This window comes from Dysidea avara, chromosome 11, assembly GCF_963678975.1.
Source record: "Dysidea avara chromosome 11, odDysAvar1.4, whole genome shotgun sequence".
NCBI classification, from domain to species: Eukaryota; Metazoa; Porifera; class Demospongiae; order Dictyoceratida; family Dysideidae; genus Dysidea; species Dysidea avara.
This window is the reverse complement of record NC_089282.1, coordinates 18,878,087-18,894,691: the sequence shown is the minus strand read 5'-3', so window position 1 is coordinate 18,894,691 and position 16,605 is coordinate 18,878,087. Positions and strand designations below refer to the sequence as shown.

Here is a 16,605-nt window from a genome sequence, read left to right as displayed (position 1 = left end):
TTAAGACCTTGGTTGAAGGCACATTATCCCACATGATAACTAAGGTTAATTGTCAAAGTCTACAGTACATCATCCCATTCTCCCAACTTCTAGTACCCTATCCTTTGGAGACACTGGGGAGAAGTTAATGAACTATTTACAGAGTTTAGCAAATACTTAATTGGCCATACACAATACAAAAATACATGCCATGATTCAAATTAAATGTACACAAGGTAATCATTAAGATCTATTAGGATTGAGCCATTTCTTAAACTCAATCCAGTTTGACGTTTCTGTGAATTTGATGCTCTCGTTCAGTCCATGACCATCAGGTGTGTGAATTGCATTCTTGCTACAAACTTTCTTTGCCCACTCGAGTTCCAAATTCTCAGAGTCAGCTAATGGCCATATTTGTAGTTGCCAAAAGCTAGCCATGGAGTGGTGGCAGAGTTCATCGTCGATCGCTTGGATTGATGCTCTTGGTTTACCGTAACATTCAAAATGTTCTGATATTGTTTTGTGCAGTATGTCGGCCTTGCCTAGAAACAATAGTGTTTAACAGTGACATGATTGTCTAACATACCAATGTAGACTTTTTCTTCATTGCCAAAAGCAAACATGTAGATAGCTTTCCTTATCACCATAAACTGTTCATATTCAATTCCACTTTTCTTTGCTAGAACATAGTGGAGTGCCTCTTTGCCATGTGGCTTCCCAATATGTGAAAACCAACCAGAATTGGTGAGGAAATCAGTGATGTCTGTAAAAACATCAAATGTTTAGCTACATAAAAAAATTACAAGTGAGGTACCGTCGTGTAATCTGTCATCTGCTGGCAAAGGAACAGCATATTCTGACTGTGATTCTATTAAACAAAAAAAAAAAATTTTTTTGGGTAATACTAAAGATATAGGGTTTATATACCATCTTCTGAGTCATCATCATCGTATATCAGTCTTATATGAGTGATGGGTATCGTTCCCTCCATTTTGGATTGTCCATTTGAGTGGCATCTCTTAGCTTCATACCAGCCCAGATCCTACATAAGTATATTCACTAACACATAGACAATTTTGATGGTATAAAACAATTGTTACTTCAGTTGGTCTCAATATCTGAAGCTCTTCACCTGCTTCAAATGGTAAATCCTAAGGACAGTAGTATACAAATAATTATAAATAGCATATGTAGCTACATGTTTACACATTACATAACATTTATACTTACACTGGGATTCTCTGCTACAAATGATGCTTTTGCTATCACTAAAGTACCCTGTTTTAATCTTGATTTTCCCTCTTGCTTCAACAGATTATTCATTACCTTAAAACAAATACAAACAATGACTAATGTTATAATAAACTTTATAAACAGAAGATAGCTACTATGTGTTATACCATGGCTGCATGGGATTTTGTGATAAATACATCCTCAGTATAGTGGTGTGCAATATATAGAAAAAGTATTGATATTGTGATAATTTTTGATATTGTTATCGTATCGAATTTCGACATTGCAGACGCTGGTTTTGATATTTATCTATAATTAGCTATTTCATATGTTTCAGGACAAGTTTTGATGTAAAGCAGAAATCATGCTACTTTATAAGTGGACTGCAAGAGATGTATAGGGACAAATAACAGTAATGAGAATTGTTTAGCTAGCTATATAAGCAGAGACAAATATAACGTTTTGCAGTAGACTGGTTCTAATGTTCTGTCAAGTACAGGCTTGATCGGTCATCTTAGGACAGAGTGGGACATTTCAACTAAGAGTTAAATTGTACATAGTTATTCTGTATCAACTGTTCACATCATTCATTGCTCTTGTTGTGAGCTACTGTAACATTACTAACTGAATGAGAATAGGCCTAGTACATTCATGGCCACCCCCTGGGTTGTAAGAATGTAGTATCTCCTAGCAACCAAGTGGTAGTTATGATTAGCAGTACAAGCCATAAACCAAACAGATAAACTTTATTCCTTAGGCTCTATCCCTTTTCTTTTGATAGCTAGGACATTATGTCTAAGCAAACTGAGTTATGGTCAGACACAGAGGCTATTTGGACAGCTAGTTGGATGCCAAATGTCCGTTGACTGACTTATATTTGTCTTGGTATATAAGAGCCTAAAGAAAGGCATAAACAGGACCAAGTGCATTTCATTTTTAGCAGGCTAAATGTGCCCACATGAATGGAACGTAGTGCTGCAACTGTCAGTTTCATACTTAACAACTATGGAGGGTTCTCAATAGTGTTATGTGTGGTCACTGTTTTACTGGAGTAGTTTATTGACTGCTCTATTAAAGAGTATTTTGATCTAGTATTTTTGGGTGGGGGTGGGGGATAGGTGGCATATGCCTCTCCTTGGATCCGCCACTGATATCACACCTGATAGGTGAAGGAACTGATGAACACTCATCCTGTTTTGCTTTATACATCAGCATCTGATCAATAGTGGTTTTAATAGCGTGTGGGCTAATAACCTTCGGAATATTATATTATGTTTCCACATGCAACTCCAGAAATATTATGATTGTGGGATCTAGTTTACCATTTTGAACTACATTAACCCTATTAACTTTGCTATCGTGAGTTAGTACATTAAGTTAAATCAGGACTATAACTATTTAAGTCTAGTTGTCCTGTTCCATGGTCTGCTAGATGGCTAACACGTGGTGGGAAATACGCATCCATGCATATAATTTAGTAAGTAGTCGAAACTTAGCAACTACTAGCTCTGCCACTCAGTGTAATTGGTCAAAGTGTATTGCACCTTTAAATTGGTTGGACATCAACAAAGTGCATTCCCATGATATTGCCCCAAGTTAGACCCCAAGCAGTGCCTTTGAATGCCCACACTAAAGTGGTACCAGTATATTATTAATATCAAAATGAAGTGGGGATCCAAGTGATAAAAGTAGAGATGAATGATGGTATCACAGCATAGCTCAGTGGGAAAATCCCTACATTTAGGAATGTTTTAACTATGATTTTGTTCAATGCCAATGTAGGGATATTCTCACCAAGCTATGCTGTAATACCATCATTCATCTCCTCTTTCACTACTTTTTGTTGCTTGGATCCCTAATTCATTTTTAAAGGGGTAGTTCGCCGGGCTTTGTTATTGAGCCGTTTAATTTCACGATGTAATGTAATAAGTTTTAATATACTAGTTTTTAAATTTTTTAAAATTTATTTATAGCATGCACATGTCAAGGGTGACTTCAGTATTAAGAGTACTGTATCGTGAGTCAGCCTCTCACCTATCAGGGTGTGTGTCATTATTTCATACTTTCATTGTGCTAACATTATGATACAGCTAGACTAATAACAATGGGGTGTGTCATTGTGATCGGATATTACTTCTTTTTGTAATTGTAAGTTCCAAAGCCACTTTTTTCTCTTTACTACAGGAATCGTCAAAGACTGCATTGAAATAAGATGAATTTTGAAGGCGTGTATACCCCAATGATAGCTGGACAGATTCAACTCAAATTAGGAATGGGAGATGTCCTACCCTGAGGAAGCTTCCACTGCAGAAATGGTTAATTATACTGTTCAAGCACTATGGAGCTACGAATACATGAAATTTTATTTTAGGTTTCTTTATTATTCCCGGGGTTACCAGCACCCCTTGCCAGCACCCCTAGCACTAAAGGTGTTAAAAGTGCTAGACAAATACTAAGATCAAATTTCACTCAATGAGCTGGAGGTACCCAACCCTCAGCTAGTGCAAGGTCAAGTGCTCCTAGTGAAAGTGGACAACCCTGATGTGACCTAGCTCCTCTCAAACAAATAACAGCGGAGTGTAACCATAGAACAATATGACAATTCTTTCTAAAGAAAGACAAGGAAAGCAAGTCTTCTGTAAAATACAGCAGCATGACCCATACCACCCCTTAATGTTGAAAATACAAGTGGGATAAAAGAATCTCAATTTCCCCATTGTTTCTTACGTTCAAAACATCAATAAAGTGAGGATACTTGGGTACCATGATATGAAGGTGCATTTGGCATATAATAGCATTAAACACTTTGACATTAAATAATGCGTTCTGATGTTTACCTCCCCTGAATCCTGAAGCAGAAACATCTACACAAGCTCATACTTAGCTGTTGCATATCGAAGGCTCACCCGTAAGAGGCCGCAACTCGAATGGATACATGAAAATGGCATTTTCTGGTTCTGTGAAATGAGTATGTCGTCGTCCGCCCACACTGGCTGTACTTGGCCACATGACAGACTATTTTCATAATTTTTGTAGTACGTATTAGAACACGTTTTTTCTGAATACAATGCATATAGAATGTTCTAGAATTTCCCTGATAGATCTACAAGTTATCATTCTAGTGTACTAAAGTAACTAAACCAGAACTTTCATTTATAAGGTAGAAATTGAGCGAGATCAGCAACTGAAAGAAGTGACAGAGTAGTAAAGGGCTTGGGTATGTAGGTGTGGAGTTCCCTAGTTTGAACCCTGGAGAAATTTTTTCCAATGTTTTTTGTGCATTTTTTTTACTTCTCAGTGACTGTTCTATTAGAGTATCTCAATCACACTTTTTCACATGTTTGGTTTTGCTTTATATCTCATCAGCTAATATCCTCAGTACCTTCAAACCACAAAAGGCTTGCACTACGATAGTGGTTTCATGTACAGACCAATTTTCAAGTTATTTCGTCAAACAGAATACCCTATAGGCATGACAACAAATCGCTTTTGAAATTGTCAAAATCATGCATAATTCCATTATTCTCAGTTTAATCTGTATGAAAATAGGGCTGTAAATGTGCTGCATTATGGTCTTATTGTCCTCCAAATTTGAAGTTAATCAACTAAAGCACGCATGAATTATTGCAATTTTTCTAAAGCGTGCGAAAAGAATTTTTGCATAAAAAGACTAAGAAAAAAATACGAAGAAAATAAGATGAAATTTGAAGGCACATATCTCAGTGATGGCTGGGCGGATTCAGCTCAAATTTGGAATAGGAGGTGCCCTACCCCAAGGGAGTTTCTACAGCAAAACTGGTTAATTTTCATTCAGGCAATATTGAACTATGAATGCATGAAAACAGCGTTTTCTTGGTTCCTGTAAAATACACACTTGTCTGTCGTGTGTCCGCACTAGCTGTACTTGGCCGCACGATACACCATCGTGTGTCCTGATGTGGAAAGTTTCACTTTTAGGAAATACTACACAGTGTTCACAATTTGGGGGTACGTCACAACACTAATAGATGACTAACCTTGTCCTCCTGTGAGGCAAGGCTAGTGGGGACTCCACTGGAATCCATAGGAATGTAGTCCTCGTTATACTCTGAAAAACAGATCATGAGTAGCCATAACAAAGTAGATGGTGTTGATACCTTGTAGAAAATTGGCTGGTACTTTCCCAGTTTGGTTAGTTTCATTTCTGCCAATGTACCAAAACAACATCTGTAGAATGAAAACAACATGTAAAATGTTAAAAGATTTCTGAGGGACCGTATTCCTACTTCAGGGACATACATATTACACTACATGGAATGCAAAAGAAAGATAATAAAAGTGACACACTGAGACTTGCTTGCATTTTTCTCAAACTTCATTTTTGTTGTCTAGAGGGAAACCAATGAGCTGATAAAGTTTCAAGTGCATTGTATTGAACTGAGAAGGGCAAAACAATCAATTTGTACAGTGCCTATACAGACAAGGAACTCATTTAATTGATCAAAAGTCATGAGTGCAACTGGCTGCAGAGTTCACCATGAACTGGAGAATTCATCAAAGTATTCACATTAAAAAGATATTTTACTCTCTATGAAAGGTAAATCTAGTAATGAACTAAATATTGTGTTTTCTTTCACTGATTACTAAAGCGATTAAAACGTGTGTAAATTATTTTTTTGTAGCACATGTTTTTTTACCAAACATGTTTCAATGACATTTATTCCCAAATTATGCAAACAAGTCGGGTTTTCACTCAGCAGGTCACAAACAGTAACATTACAGTGCTAAGGGTACACAGAGATATTATTAAAACTGACCCTTCACTGCAGCTCGTCAGTGTGTGACTGTACTATTAGGGAGGTCAGAATTATCAGACTGGTGGCGCTAAACCGATTAAGGGCAGTCATACAAAGTTAATGGGACGGCATGTTTGTGGTCATGCACAAACACGGAAACCCATAGACCATAGTAAAGCATCTCAATGGACTAGCAGAACAAGCTCTATCAGACTGCCAAGCTACTGTTGTTAATATGTAAGTTTCAAATACATTAGCTTGTCTGGCTAATTCAGTGGTGAATGGCATCACCTGGCATCATGTGACTACTGTTATATGGAGTACGCCCAGACTAGCCACATGGTCTCCTTTCTCGCTAAAAAAATTATGCACCACAGACCGGTAAGCATTACTCTACAATAGTACGCTTCAAATTATCATTATTAGATCTTGATGGGATTGCTAGCCAATGTTGTAGTCCACAGGTGTGTGTTTTCACTACATTCCATGTTGATATTAAAAAGAAAGCATAGAATTGTTCTACAAGGTGAGAAATGGTTGGAACTAAAAGTAGCTTAGCGTTCAGCTGTTCATTGGCCAAAAATCGGCTTAAAGCTTTAGAGTTCTATAGGCGTGAAATGAAGGCGTGTTATTTCACAAAACTTTGTACAGTGTATGCTAAACTATCACAACAGCCTTTTAGGCATAGATTAAGTTGTACGCTAGCAAAAATATTACAAATTAAATTTATTGTTTGCTGATAAAAATTCATTTTAAGCCAAAAATGCAAGTCTCACTGATCAGTGTAGGGACTCTTGACTGGAGTTAACTTATAATGTTAACACTGTCACAAAAAACCAAGTCCAAGATTTTTTCCATTGCAATGAACTACTAAAACAATTACTGTTACCAATATTTTTAAAAAGTAATTAACTGGTTTAAACGATTAATCAGTGCAATAGTTTTAGTAGGTTACTACATACGTACGTAATTACAGTTGAATAAGCTTAGGTATCCATAAAAAGTACCAGACGATAAAAATGATGTAACAATCCACCTAATAATTACCTATATCTGGCCTTACCTCACTAGGACCCACAATCCTGATGAATTCTCCTTCTTCAAAAGTCAATTCCTGCAATCAACAAAACATGGATACCAGTAATAAGAGAACTTCTTTAAAGATTTGTGAAGGGTCAGCAATGAAGCATAAATCTTGTAGGCTATTGAAAAAATCATAGAAATTGGTCTAAATTATTTTAAAAAGTGGTTGAAACTTACCAATGGGATCATTTTGGAGCATATATATATATACAAATCCCTATAATTCTCTGTAAATCATAAATCTCATAAGTGATTTTTACTCCTTGAGTTTTGGTACCCTAACACTGTAGAATCTGTCTTAGATGGAAGGGTCACATCTCTTATATATGTATGTGTTGAGCTGGATCCTCAAAAACATTTGGATCTAATTACACATGATCTTGAAATTTGGTACATTTGTAGTACTGCTTGACCTTCATCTGGTTGACTGAAATATTACCACTTTTTGCATTTTTTTCAGGATCCAGCTCAACCTGTACATACTATAGTAACCCAGCTAATGAATTCCTTAGCAATCCACTTATCTAATGTAAACACTGGGGCTCGACATGTGTTTGGCTAAGTGTAACACCAGTGTGGCAACAAGTTTGTTGCTTCCTTTTGGTAGTAAACAATGGAAATGTCTAAAATCACATGGTTTGTAATTTCAACACTACCTTTCTTCAGATCAGTTTCTGATGGCAGCACAATCTGTGATTTTGATGATAGCAAAAACACCCATTCTGGGGTTTATTTGTAAAAGTCGCAACTTTTTCTGCCAATTTTCAGCTCGTTGATGGCTCAGCCAGATGGTTAACAAGCTTCAATTCTTCCCATACAGGTACTTTAACCAGTATCAGTCCTTGCTGACCTATTACACAGTCACTGTTTTAATCATCCTGTGCTTCAGAGAGACTATTGGTACAGGTAGTATTTGTATCCTACAATTTTTTCTCACAGCCTCCCCCCCCCCAAGTGGCTCAATCGCAAGTCATAATTGTGTGACCACGAAAAAGGTCTCACATGCACGTGAATGGTCTTGGTATTAAATACGTGTAGTACTATTTTTAATAATCGATTGTGGTACACCGATTTTGACTCGGCCTTTGCCCTGTAATTTTGACTTCGGTCTGGTTAGAGGATGAACATCGGAGTACAGGATTGTACTGCATGAATATTTATCCCAAGGCCACACCCTTGTTTCTTAATTCACTTACGCTAGCGTCTCTTCCCACGAAGGTGCGAGTTGCCGTACAAAGAGTGTCAGGTTCAAACACAACTGGCTGTGAAGTAAACACACAAAATCACAAACTGATTTTCTATCATTACACCAACCTCAGTGAATTCTTCATTTGCGTCGGCCATAACGCCCTTTATCACGTGATTACAATACGTTGGGAATATACCTATTAAACCAAAATAGTAACGTGTGTACTACCTTCGCGAGTGGACTTGCGAATGGACTCCTTGGCGCCTGATGGTGGTGAGAATGTAAACGCAGTCGATATATTTGTGTATATAATGTACTTTGTGTGTAGTGTTAAAGAATTTAGTTCAATCCGAGGCGAGTTCAATGGCGAACTGAGCTAGGCGCTGTCGCCCATCATGCCCATGTAGAGTAACAAACGAAGAAACAACACTCAATGCGTTTGAATAGCAAGACTGCACAAGAACTACCAAAATGACTTTTCTCGACCACACCCTATTGCCGAAAGTGTGGCCAGCTAATTTTATATGGCAAGGACGGAGGTTAGCAACCAAACTCTAAGGCCATTGATCAATTTAAGCAAAGACTAGCTGGTCTAGCAACAATTATTAATGTTGATTAAGTTATTTTTTTGTTGTTTGTTTGTGATCTGTGCATCATACTCTTTTCAGAGGTCTGCACAATAATAATACAATAAACTGTGTGAATGTAGTAAGGCTTCCTTTGTAATAGTTGCCTGTATTTTTTTTATACAGCGTAGGACTCAATCAAAGAGTATAACACACAGATAGACAATATCTTCTTTCATAGTGGATAACTAAAAGAATTAGTTACAAGGGGGTGTCACTCAGGCTCTTGCTGTAGGTCGATCTGCGACCGTGGTCAAACTCTAAATCAACGGTGAAGGCCACAAATAGCTCTTACAGTGGGTCAAGGGTCAAGATGACATGGAAGGCTTGAAACCCACTATCGAAAACTATACTTAGCTATTATCAAGTTTGCGGAATTATACGTAACTCACAAGAAGTAAGGATCTCCAAGAAGATGTTTTAAAGCTCCAACAGGCATTTCGCCGTAATTATGATTTTTCTCTCCCAGCTGCTGGTAGCACACACTAAGAAAATATTGTACTAGGTTGCAAGCACAGGTGCGTATTGGAAAATAGAGAAATAAGTGGAGGTCAAAAGTTTGACAAGAAATGCTCACGTCACAGGTCAAAGACAATAAACGCTGCAAGTCAAGGGTCAAGGTGAAATTTTCCCCGGTCAAGACTTTGGCCGCGGTTGCAGATCTACATACAGCGTGTGGCGACGTGACACCCCCTTGTAGTTAATTCTGGCTTGTGGTATTCTGAAATATTGAGAGAGACCTCTAGTAACTGATGACATTGATGTTAATGAAATAGATGATACTTCTATTTGACTATTGATTATGTTATAGAACATACTAGTTTACAATAAGTACGTCGTGACTCTAGAAATCTAAGTACATCTATATTTAATAGCTACTAGACTTGGTGTTCAAATGACAAAACAGGATGATTGGTGAGACTATATACTTTTTTAAAGCTAAATCACTTGTAAAATTTTCAAGTGCAAGGCAGCTATTGGTGTGGGTAGCTACATGATTACTTCATTACTTCATTGCTTGTTTCCTGTCACTAAAGCTGATGCAGGTGGAAGGTGATTATTTATGCACTTGACTCTTTTATTTGAGTAGACGGCTGCTTTTTGGAGTATAAAGATGTAAAGATTCTGCACCCTATAGAACATTAGTGGAGGGACTCCAACCTCGTAGTTACCTTTCTGATATTTTTGTATGTACTGCATTCACCTTAGTACATTATCATTGTGTGCCTCCCTCTATCATGAAATAGTGCAGTCGCGTGATCTATAATCAGGTTTGGTGTGTCTATCTAAAAGTTGATGTGGTCAGTGATGGGAAACAAGAAATAAAATATGGTGGCCATAAGAAATGCACAAGCTGTATACTAGTAGGGCTTTCTTTCCTCTTTAGACTACATGGAGTGCAGATCTTCAAGGTGACATCTACATCCAATATACATGTTTGCATTAGGGTTTAAATGATCCTTAAGCTTAGTACCTGTGTACTGTCTAGCAGTAACTAGTACTCACAAATGCTGGCTGTATTTGTAGTATTGACAAAGCAATTTACAGCCTTTTCAAGTAACAGTAATGATACGGACACTACATGTATTTGTGTAAATGATCCTGTCTAGAAAAGTTCCCAAATTTTGCGAACTACTGTATACACAGCCTTCATTGTGTCCAGAATTATTTTTTGGATAATAAATACGTCATGTGAGCTAATCATGTGAGTACAAGCATCCCAAATTAATGAGTGTCCGAGTATTTGAGCTTTTCAGCCCTAGTTTTCATACGCATATGTTCACTGGCCTGAGGTATCCAGTATAGTATATGCTGTCATCAAAAAAGCTATGCAGGGAAATTTTGGTGTTGGTTATCCCATCACTTGTGGTATACAAACATTGGGACTATTATTTGGGAACAATTTTTGTCCTAATTAGTTCATGTCAACTTTATATGGCTACCTTAACTTTACTAAGGTTTCATTTCTCACAATTCAAACACCTGGGGATAAACTGTACATCTCCATGTGTCACTTAATGGATGAGATCAGGTGGGGCTTCAGGTATCCACCTTTACTCATGTATATATAGTACAGCCTTTTGCAAGACACTATATTCCTGTCCCTAAGCACTGACTCATAGAAACAAATACTAATACTCGGTGAGTACTTGTTAAGGATTTTGGTACTCCGATAGTAAAATTGGTACTTGAGTACTTGTTAAGATCACGTGACCCAGCTCACATGATGTATTTGTCATCAGGAAGTGATACAGTGAAGGCTGTAGAGTTTGATTGGCATAAGTTTTTGTCAGGGACACTAACATCAGTACTTTAATACAGTGTGTGTATCATTGTTGTTACTCGAAAAGCTGTAAACTGTTTAAGGTTGGTACAAAACATGTCAAATGGGTATGACTGCAAGTAGCTAGTATTTGTGAGTACTCGATTGCTAACTCTAGAGAGTACTCGAATACTAAAAATCAATGATTGTTTCAGCCCTACTCATAGGCATCTCTGAGAAGTGTTCAAATAACCCAGTTATTTGGGTAGGCATAAGACCACACATCTATGTGATTTGGTAACTAAAGGGTTTGTATGTGTGTGTGTGTGCATGCGTGCGTGCGTGTGTTAGGATGTGTACAGGTATGTTGTGTGTACTAAAATGTTGCAAGTAGAAAACAAATTGTTACCATTGGGATCATAACTACTTAACTACATATGTTGTGTGTATAAGCTTATTATTTTCTACTTTACAATTTGGCGCTATTGTTTGCAATGAAAAACAAAACCTTCTCCTACAATATGGCCTTAATGCCTTAAACTGTATAAGTTTGTCAGCCTGTCTGTCTGTCTGCATTGTTAACTTGGAAACCAAAGCACATATTGACACAACACTTCTGCAAAATTAAGTGACTGTACACCTCTCCTAGGAGTAATGTCACTATCATTAGCTGTGCCCATAGCATCTGTGCATGTAACTGCATGTACCAAATACTTCCATACATATAGTTTCATGCTTAACTTGTCACTGAAGTTAAGTAGCTAGGGAAATAAAGTTCTGCTTGTATGGGGCAGGTATGCGTGATGTTCTTTATGCCATGCACCATTTCTCTCTCAGTATGTACTTACACCTTCTTCAAAACACTCAAGCCAATTATGCTTTGAAAATGGCATATTATGCTTCTGAGCAATGCTCAAAAATCAAGCCTGTTATGCTCAAAATTATGCCTTCAAAATCACAATCATGCTGTAGAGTTGGCTGTTTTATTAGAGTATATCAGCATTTCCTGACTGTTGTATTAGAGTAAATGACTGCTCTATTAGAGTATCGTAAACTTATTTCAAAGAAATGTGAATAATGAGACAAGAAATAACAGTAGAATTGCACGTTTTCTTGATATGAAATAATGTGTAGTGCGTTCAGCATTCATGTTTTGCTGTATTTTTTGGCGCATGCATTATACGTTTTGATTTCTTGGAAGTCATCCTGTTATCCTATTATGCTCAAATGCTTGATGCTTATGCTTGAAATTATTCCAGCATAGTTGGCACAACCGTAGCGTTTCTTTTGTTCTTGCAATAACTGTCACTGAGAATTAGCTTGCTTTTAAACAAATTGACGATAATAGGCAGGATGTACAGATTATGTACAGATGAGTAGATTACATAGGAAATACATGTGTTTAGATATAATGTGCCAGTAGTGTGCTCACAACCATTTAAATATATGTGTTTTAGATCCTTACCATGTATTTATACCAGTGCAAACTTTAATGCTTATATCACTAAGTTATTTATAGGACAGGTATACTACTTAACATATAGAAGTGTGAAGTTCATACTGATGCTATGACTCCTGCGGTGGCTTAGTGTGATCATCATACTTCAGAAGTATGAGTATCACACTTTGAAGTATGATCATCATACTAAGCGACCGTCATACCATCAATTTACGGTGATAGTTTGCATCTTTGTGGCAGAGTGCAATTGCGTTAGCTTAGCTATATTTAATTCTGCTGTTCAACTTACTCATACTTCAATATACTAGCAGGATATCATAACACTCATGTATTTTCATTACGTTGTATGTTGCATACATGAATGGCGCTAATCTTTCAAATTTATAGCTTGGAAGTAGAGCCGTACTGCTCAGTGCACTATATAGTACCATTGTCAACATGTACTTATTTTTTTATTAGGTGCATGCCATATAATAAGTGGTTTATTTCAAGTGCGCATGTACTATACATATACCCACTGTTATATCTATTTTTTTTCTACCAAGTATCCATAGTCATGTTCCTTATCAAGTATCTGACTGTAATCACCAGTGAGTTTTTTTGCTATGCATCTGAACATGATTTGTGGTATAACCCAATATTGGCTTATCCGTCAGTCTTTTTCCAAGACTCTCTATAATTTTTGTCAGCCTTTCAACACTATAATTGATTAGACAACAGAAATATCTTTTTATAGCTATGTATTCTCCTTCTACAGATATACCACTGACTGGTAGATATAAAGGTGTTGCTGTGATAATTGGAAATAGTTACACACGAGAAGACGTTTTACCAATCACAAAGAGAAAACTACATCCTCTAAGAGGTTCACTAAGAGATGCAGATATGTTGAGGAAAGCCTTTGACTATCTTGAGTTCCTCACAATTGTAAAGCGAAATGTATCAGAAGAGGAACTTATGTCATTTTTATATCCTCTGGCTCATAATTCATCACTAAAGTCTTGTAAGACATTTGTGTTTGCTTTCTCTGGTCATGGAGGAGATGGCTTTGTATGTTCTGAGGATGAAAAAAAGATTGAAGTCAGTAAAATAGTTGATGGGCTAACACCAAAGGCTAGCAGTGGCCCTTTGGTTGGTATTCCACGATTATTCTTCTTTGATACTTGTCGAGGTGAACAAATTGATCCAGGATTTATTGCTCGTGGAGGAGATGAAAAATGGAAGCATAAGATTCCTAGTACTGGAGACATGTTAGTAGCATTTGCTACCACTCCTGGGTACAAGGCATTTGAAGAGGAAAAAGGTGGAGTCTGGACTAACATTCTAACCAACAAACTAGTCACATCTTTCAATAGCATCTATGATATTTTGACAGAAGTGAATAAAGAACTGATTATCAAACTACAATCTGCACAAATGGGTTCTTTTCAGCAGCCAGAACTAATTGGAAGACTTAATTCAATTATTTGTTTGTTGAAGGAGTCAGGTGAGACTGTCAGAACTAATGTTGTCTATGTTACTGAATGCTTTTAGGAAAACCACCAATGAGTTTACTACCTCCTCAAGACACTGAACCTGTTGCTTTTAAGTTACCATCTCCTATTTCATCTCGACCAGGAGTTGACAACGAATTTTTCAAGTCTCCCAAGAGTCTACTAAATGAGTTTTGTCAATCTAAGAAGTTTTCCTCACCAACATATACAACTAGTTCTGAGAATGGTTCTACTGTCACTACAGCTTGTGTTGTGATTGAAGGAAATGCTGTCCGATATTCACATCAATCTAGTGAGGTTGTGTTAACTAAGAAACTTCGGAAGGAGTGTGAGGAATGTGCTGCAGAAAAGGCATACTTGGCCTTAACGGAGTTGTATAGAACTGATCTATCAAGACCTGAACTGCAAAAGTCTCAAAGCTGCCAAAAGTCTGGTAAGAAATGTGTCCGTTTTATCCATGCATAACTTTTGTATATGGATGTAGATTCACATGTCAGCATGTCTAGTGTCTCAAGATCTGAATTGCAAAATACCCCAAGCTGTCCAGGCTTTGGTAAGATTCAACTACATACAAATCTGTGTGACTAACTATAAGTGTATGCCTTTATTGCAGGTAGTACACCAGTAGGTGGCTCAACCATAAAGGCTAAGTCCCAACTCAATGAGCTGTTTCAAAAATATAATGTCAGTGGTGTCAAATATAATTCACGGGATGAGGGCAGTGGTGATAACCACAACTTCAAGTGTGTCTTGTCCTATACCATCAATGGAAGACGTTATCAATATGACAGTCGAGGAAGGTTTGGTAGAAAACAAGGAGCAGAAGAAGATGCTGCACAACAAGCACTTCATTATTTTGAACAGCAGCTAAGACAACCAGTTAGTAGAGGCAGTCCTGGTCACCATTACAAGTCCATGCTGAAGGAGAAGTATTGTGATGTCCGACAACTATCACCACCTCAGTACACCACACAACCAGCTAGCGGAGGATTTGTGTCAGTTGTGAATTTACCTCAGTATGGGCCAGTGACAGGACCAATGGGGTGTAGTATGAAGGAAGCTGAGCAGCTTGCAGCACAAGAAGCATTAAGAAAGCTTAGCCTGTAATTGTAAAGTTTAATTCTGAGACACAAACAGCTGTCGTATAATCTAAGGAATAGTGCATGCATTCTTGCCACTTTGAAATTTTACGAGTATTTGTAATTTGCAAATAATTAAAGTAGTGATTTAAGTGCTACTGAGTGGGGCTTTAGGATCAATAATGATATGATAGCCAACCGCATGCATCATGGATGGCTACACATAAACACAATACATTTATGCACATGTATGAGGATTAAATTGCATAATGAGATTTAATCCTATCTCATAATTTTATTGAATTCAATCAGTCATATCAGCAGATAGCACTATGGCTGATCTTCACCGATTGAGTTATAGTCATCCAGTGTGCAAGAAAGTGCATGTAGATTTTCTCATACATGTGCATGTACAGAAAAAAAAAAACATGCATGATTATATGTATAGATCTGGGATTTCAGCCTGTACCTTATTTCAGCATTGTCCATGTATATGCAATACTTTCATGCGACCACTTATTTTCCCAAATAATTATTGGTACAAGAAACATAATGGTGTGCATTATGCTCCTGTGTAAATAATTAACTTGATATTTTACGTGCAGCTATAACCAATAGTCTGTTATTGGTACATTTGTCTATACATTTACACAGCATGAACCTCCATAGCTGTACATATTCAATTTATATGATCATGAAAACGTAAACATTTCAGCCATCAAAATTGCTAATCTCTTAGTGTATTATAATAGCATACATACAGTATAATAGTAGACCGATTTGTAGTTATTTAACTTTTGTGCTTATCTTCATACCATGCAATGTCTAGCTATTTAAACTGTTAAATTGGAGGTGCAACTGCTTCATTGCATTTAATTGACTGCATACATGTAAGTGCAGAACAAACAATGTATGCATGGCTATACAATTGTGTAACACACAAATCCATGCAAATTAATGCATGCAGTGGACTCAACTATAACAAACAAGAATGCAGCAAGTGAAACCTCATGAGAAGAAAGATTTCAGTCCAAACAGGCCTGGTTCCATACATACCATTTTACGAAAACAACCCCTTATTGCAGCACAAATGAACAAAAATTCTGGGTCATAAAGTGTAGGTGGCTAGCTAGCTGCATGCAATTTGGAGACAGCAGAGATGCATTGTATGACTGCATGATATTATATAGGTATTATGGTATAGAGCCTATAATATATATGTTTTTAATACTTTATATACTTTGCATTAATTACAGTGACCACCTGCCCTAGTGCTTATTTTTAAACTGAGGCTTCTAATCTACCTTCTTGGCTGCAGCTGGTTAAAAATTGTGAAGGTGGGCCCGGAGGGTGTTTGACTACACCTTCCATCCAATTCCACTCTTGCTAGTCTACTGCCAGGTTGTCCTGGGGACGGCTGACCACC

At 37.2% G+C, this 16,605-nt stretch overlaps 2 protein-coding genes across 3 annotated transcripts; one reads left to right on the top strand and one right to left on the bottom strand.

The window, feature by feature from the left end:
- Positions 1–135: 135 nt before the first annotated feature.
- Positions 136–8,474, bottom strand: LOC136238087 (uncharacterized). The gene is made up of 11 exons (XM_066028413.1): positions 8,385–8,474; positions 8,267–8,332; positions 7,051–7,101; positions 5,349–5,418; positions 5,229–5,299; positions 1,210–1,305; positions 1,080–1,130; positions 907–1,021; positions 794–847; positions 566–742; positions 136–521 (listed from the first exon to the last, which is right to left on the bottom strand). The coding sequence occupies exons 1-11, from the start codon at positions 8,412–8,414 to the stop codon at positions 223–225; spliced, it is 1,080 nt and encodes a 359-aa protein (XP_065884485.1). The 5' UTR covers positions 8,415–8,474; the 3' UTR covers positions 136–222.
- Positions 8,427–15,319, top strand: LOC136238084 (uncharacterized). 2 transcript variants are annotated; one of them, XM_066028411.1, is made up of 5 exons: positions 8,427–8,532; positions 13,365–14,093; positions 14,141–14,533; positions 14,585–14,653; positions 14,714–15,319. In XM_066028411.1, exons 1-5 carry the CDS (start codon positions 8,508–8,510, stop codon positions 15,205–15,207), a joined length of 1,710 nt encoding a protein of 569 aa, XP_065884483.1. In that variant the 5' UTR covers positions 8,427–8,507; the 3' UTR covers positions 15,208–15,319. The 2 variants fall into 2 exon arrangements, with proteins under 2 accessions (XP_065884483.1, XP_065884484.1); XM_066028412.1 differs by having other exon boundaries at positions 8,464–8,540.
- The last annotated feature ends 1,286 nt before the right edge of the window (positions 15,320–16,605 follow it).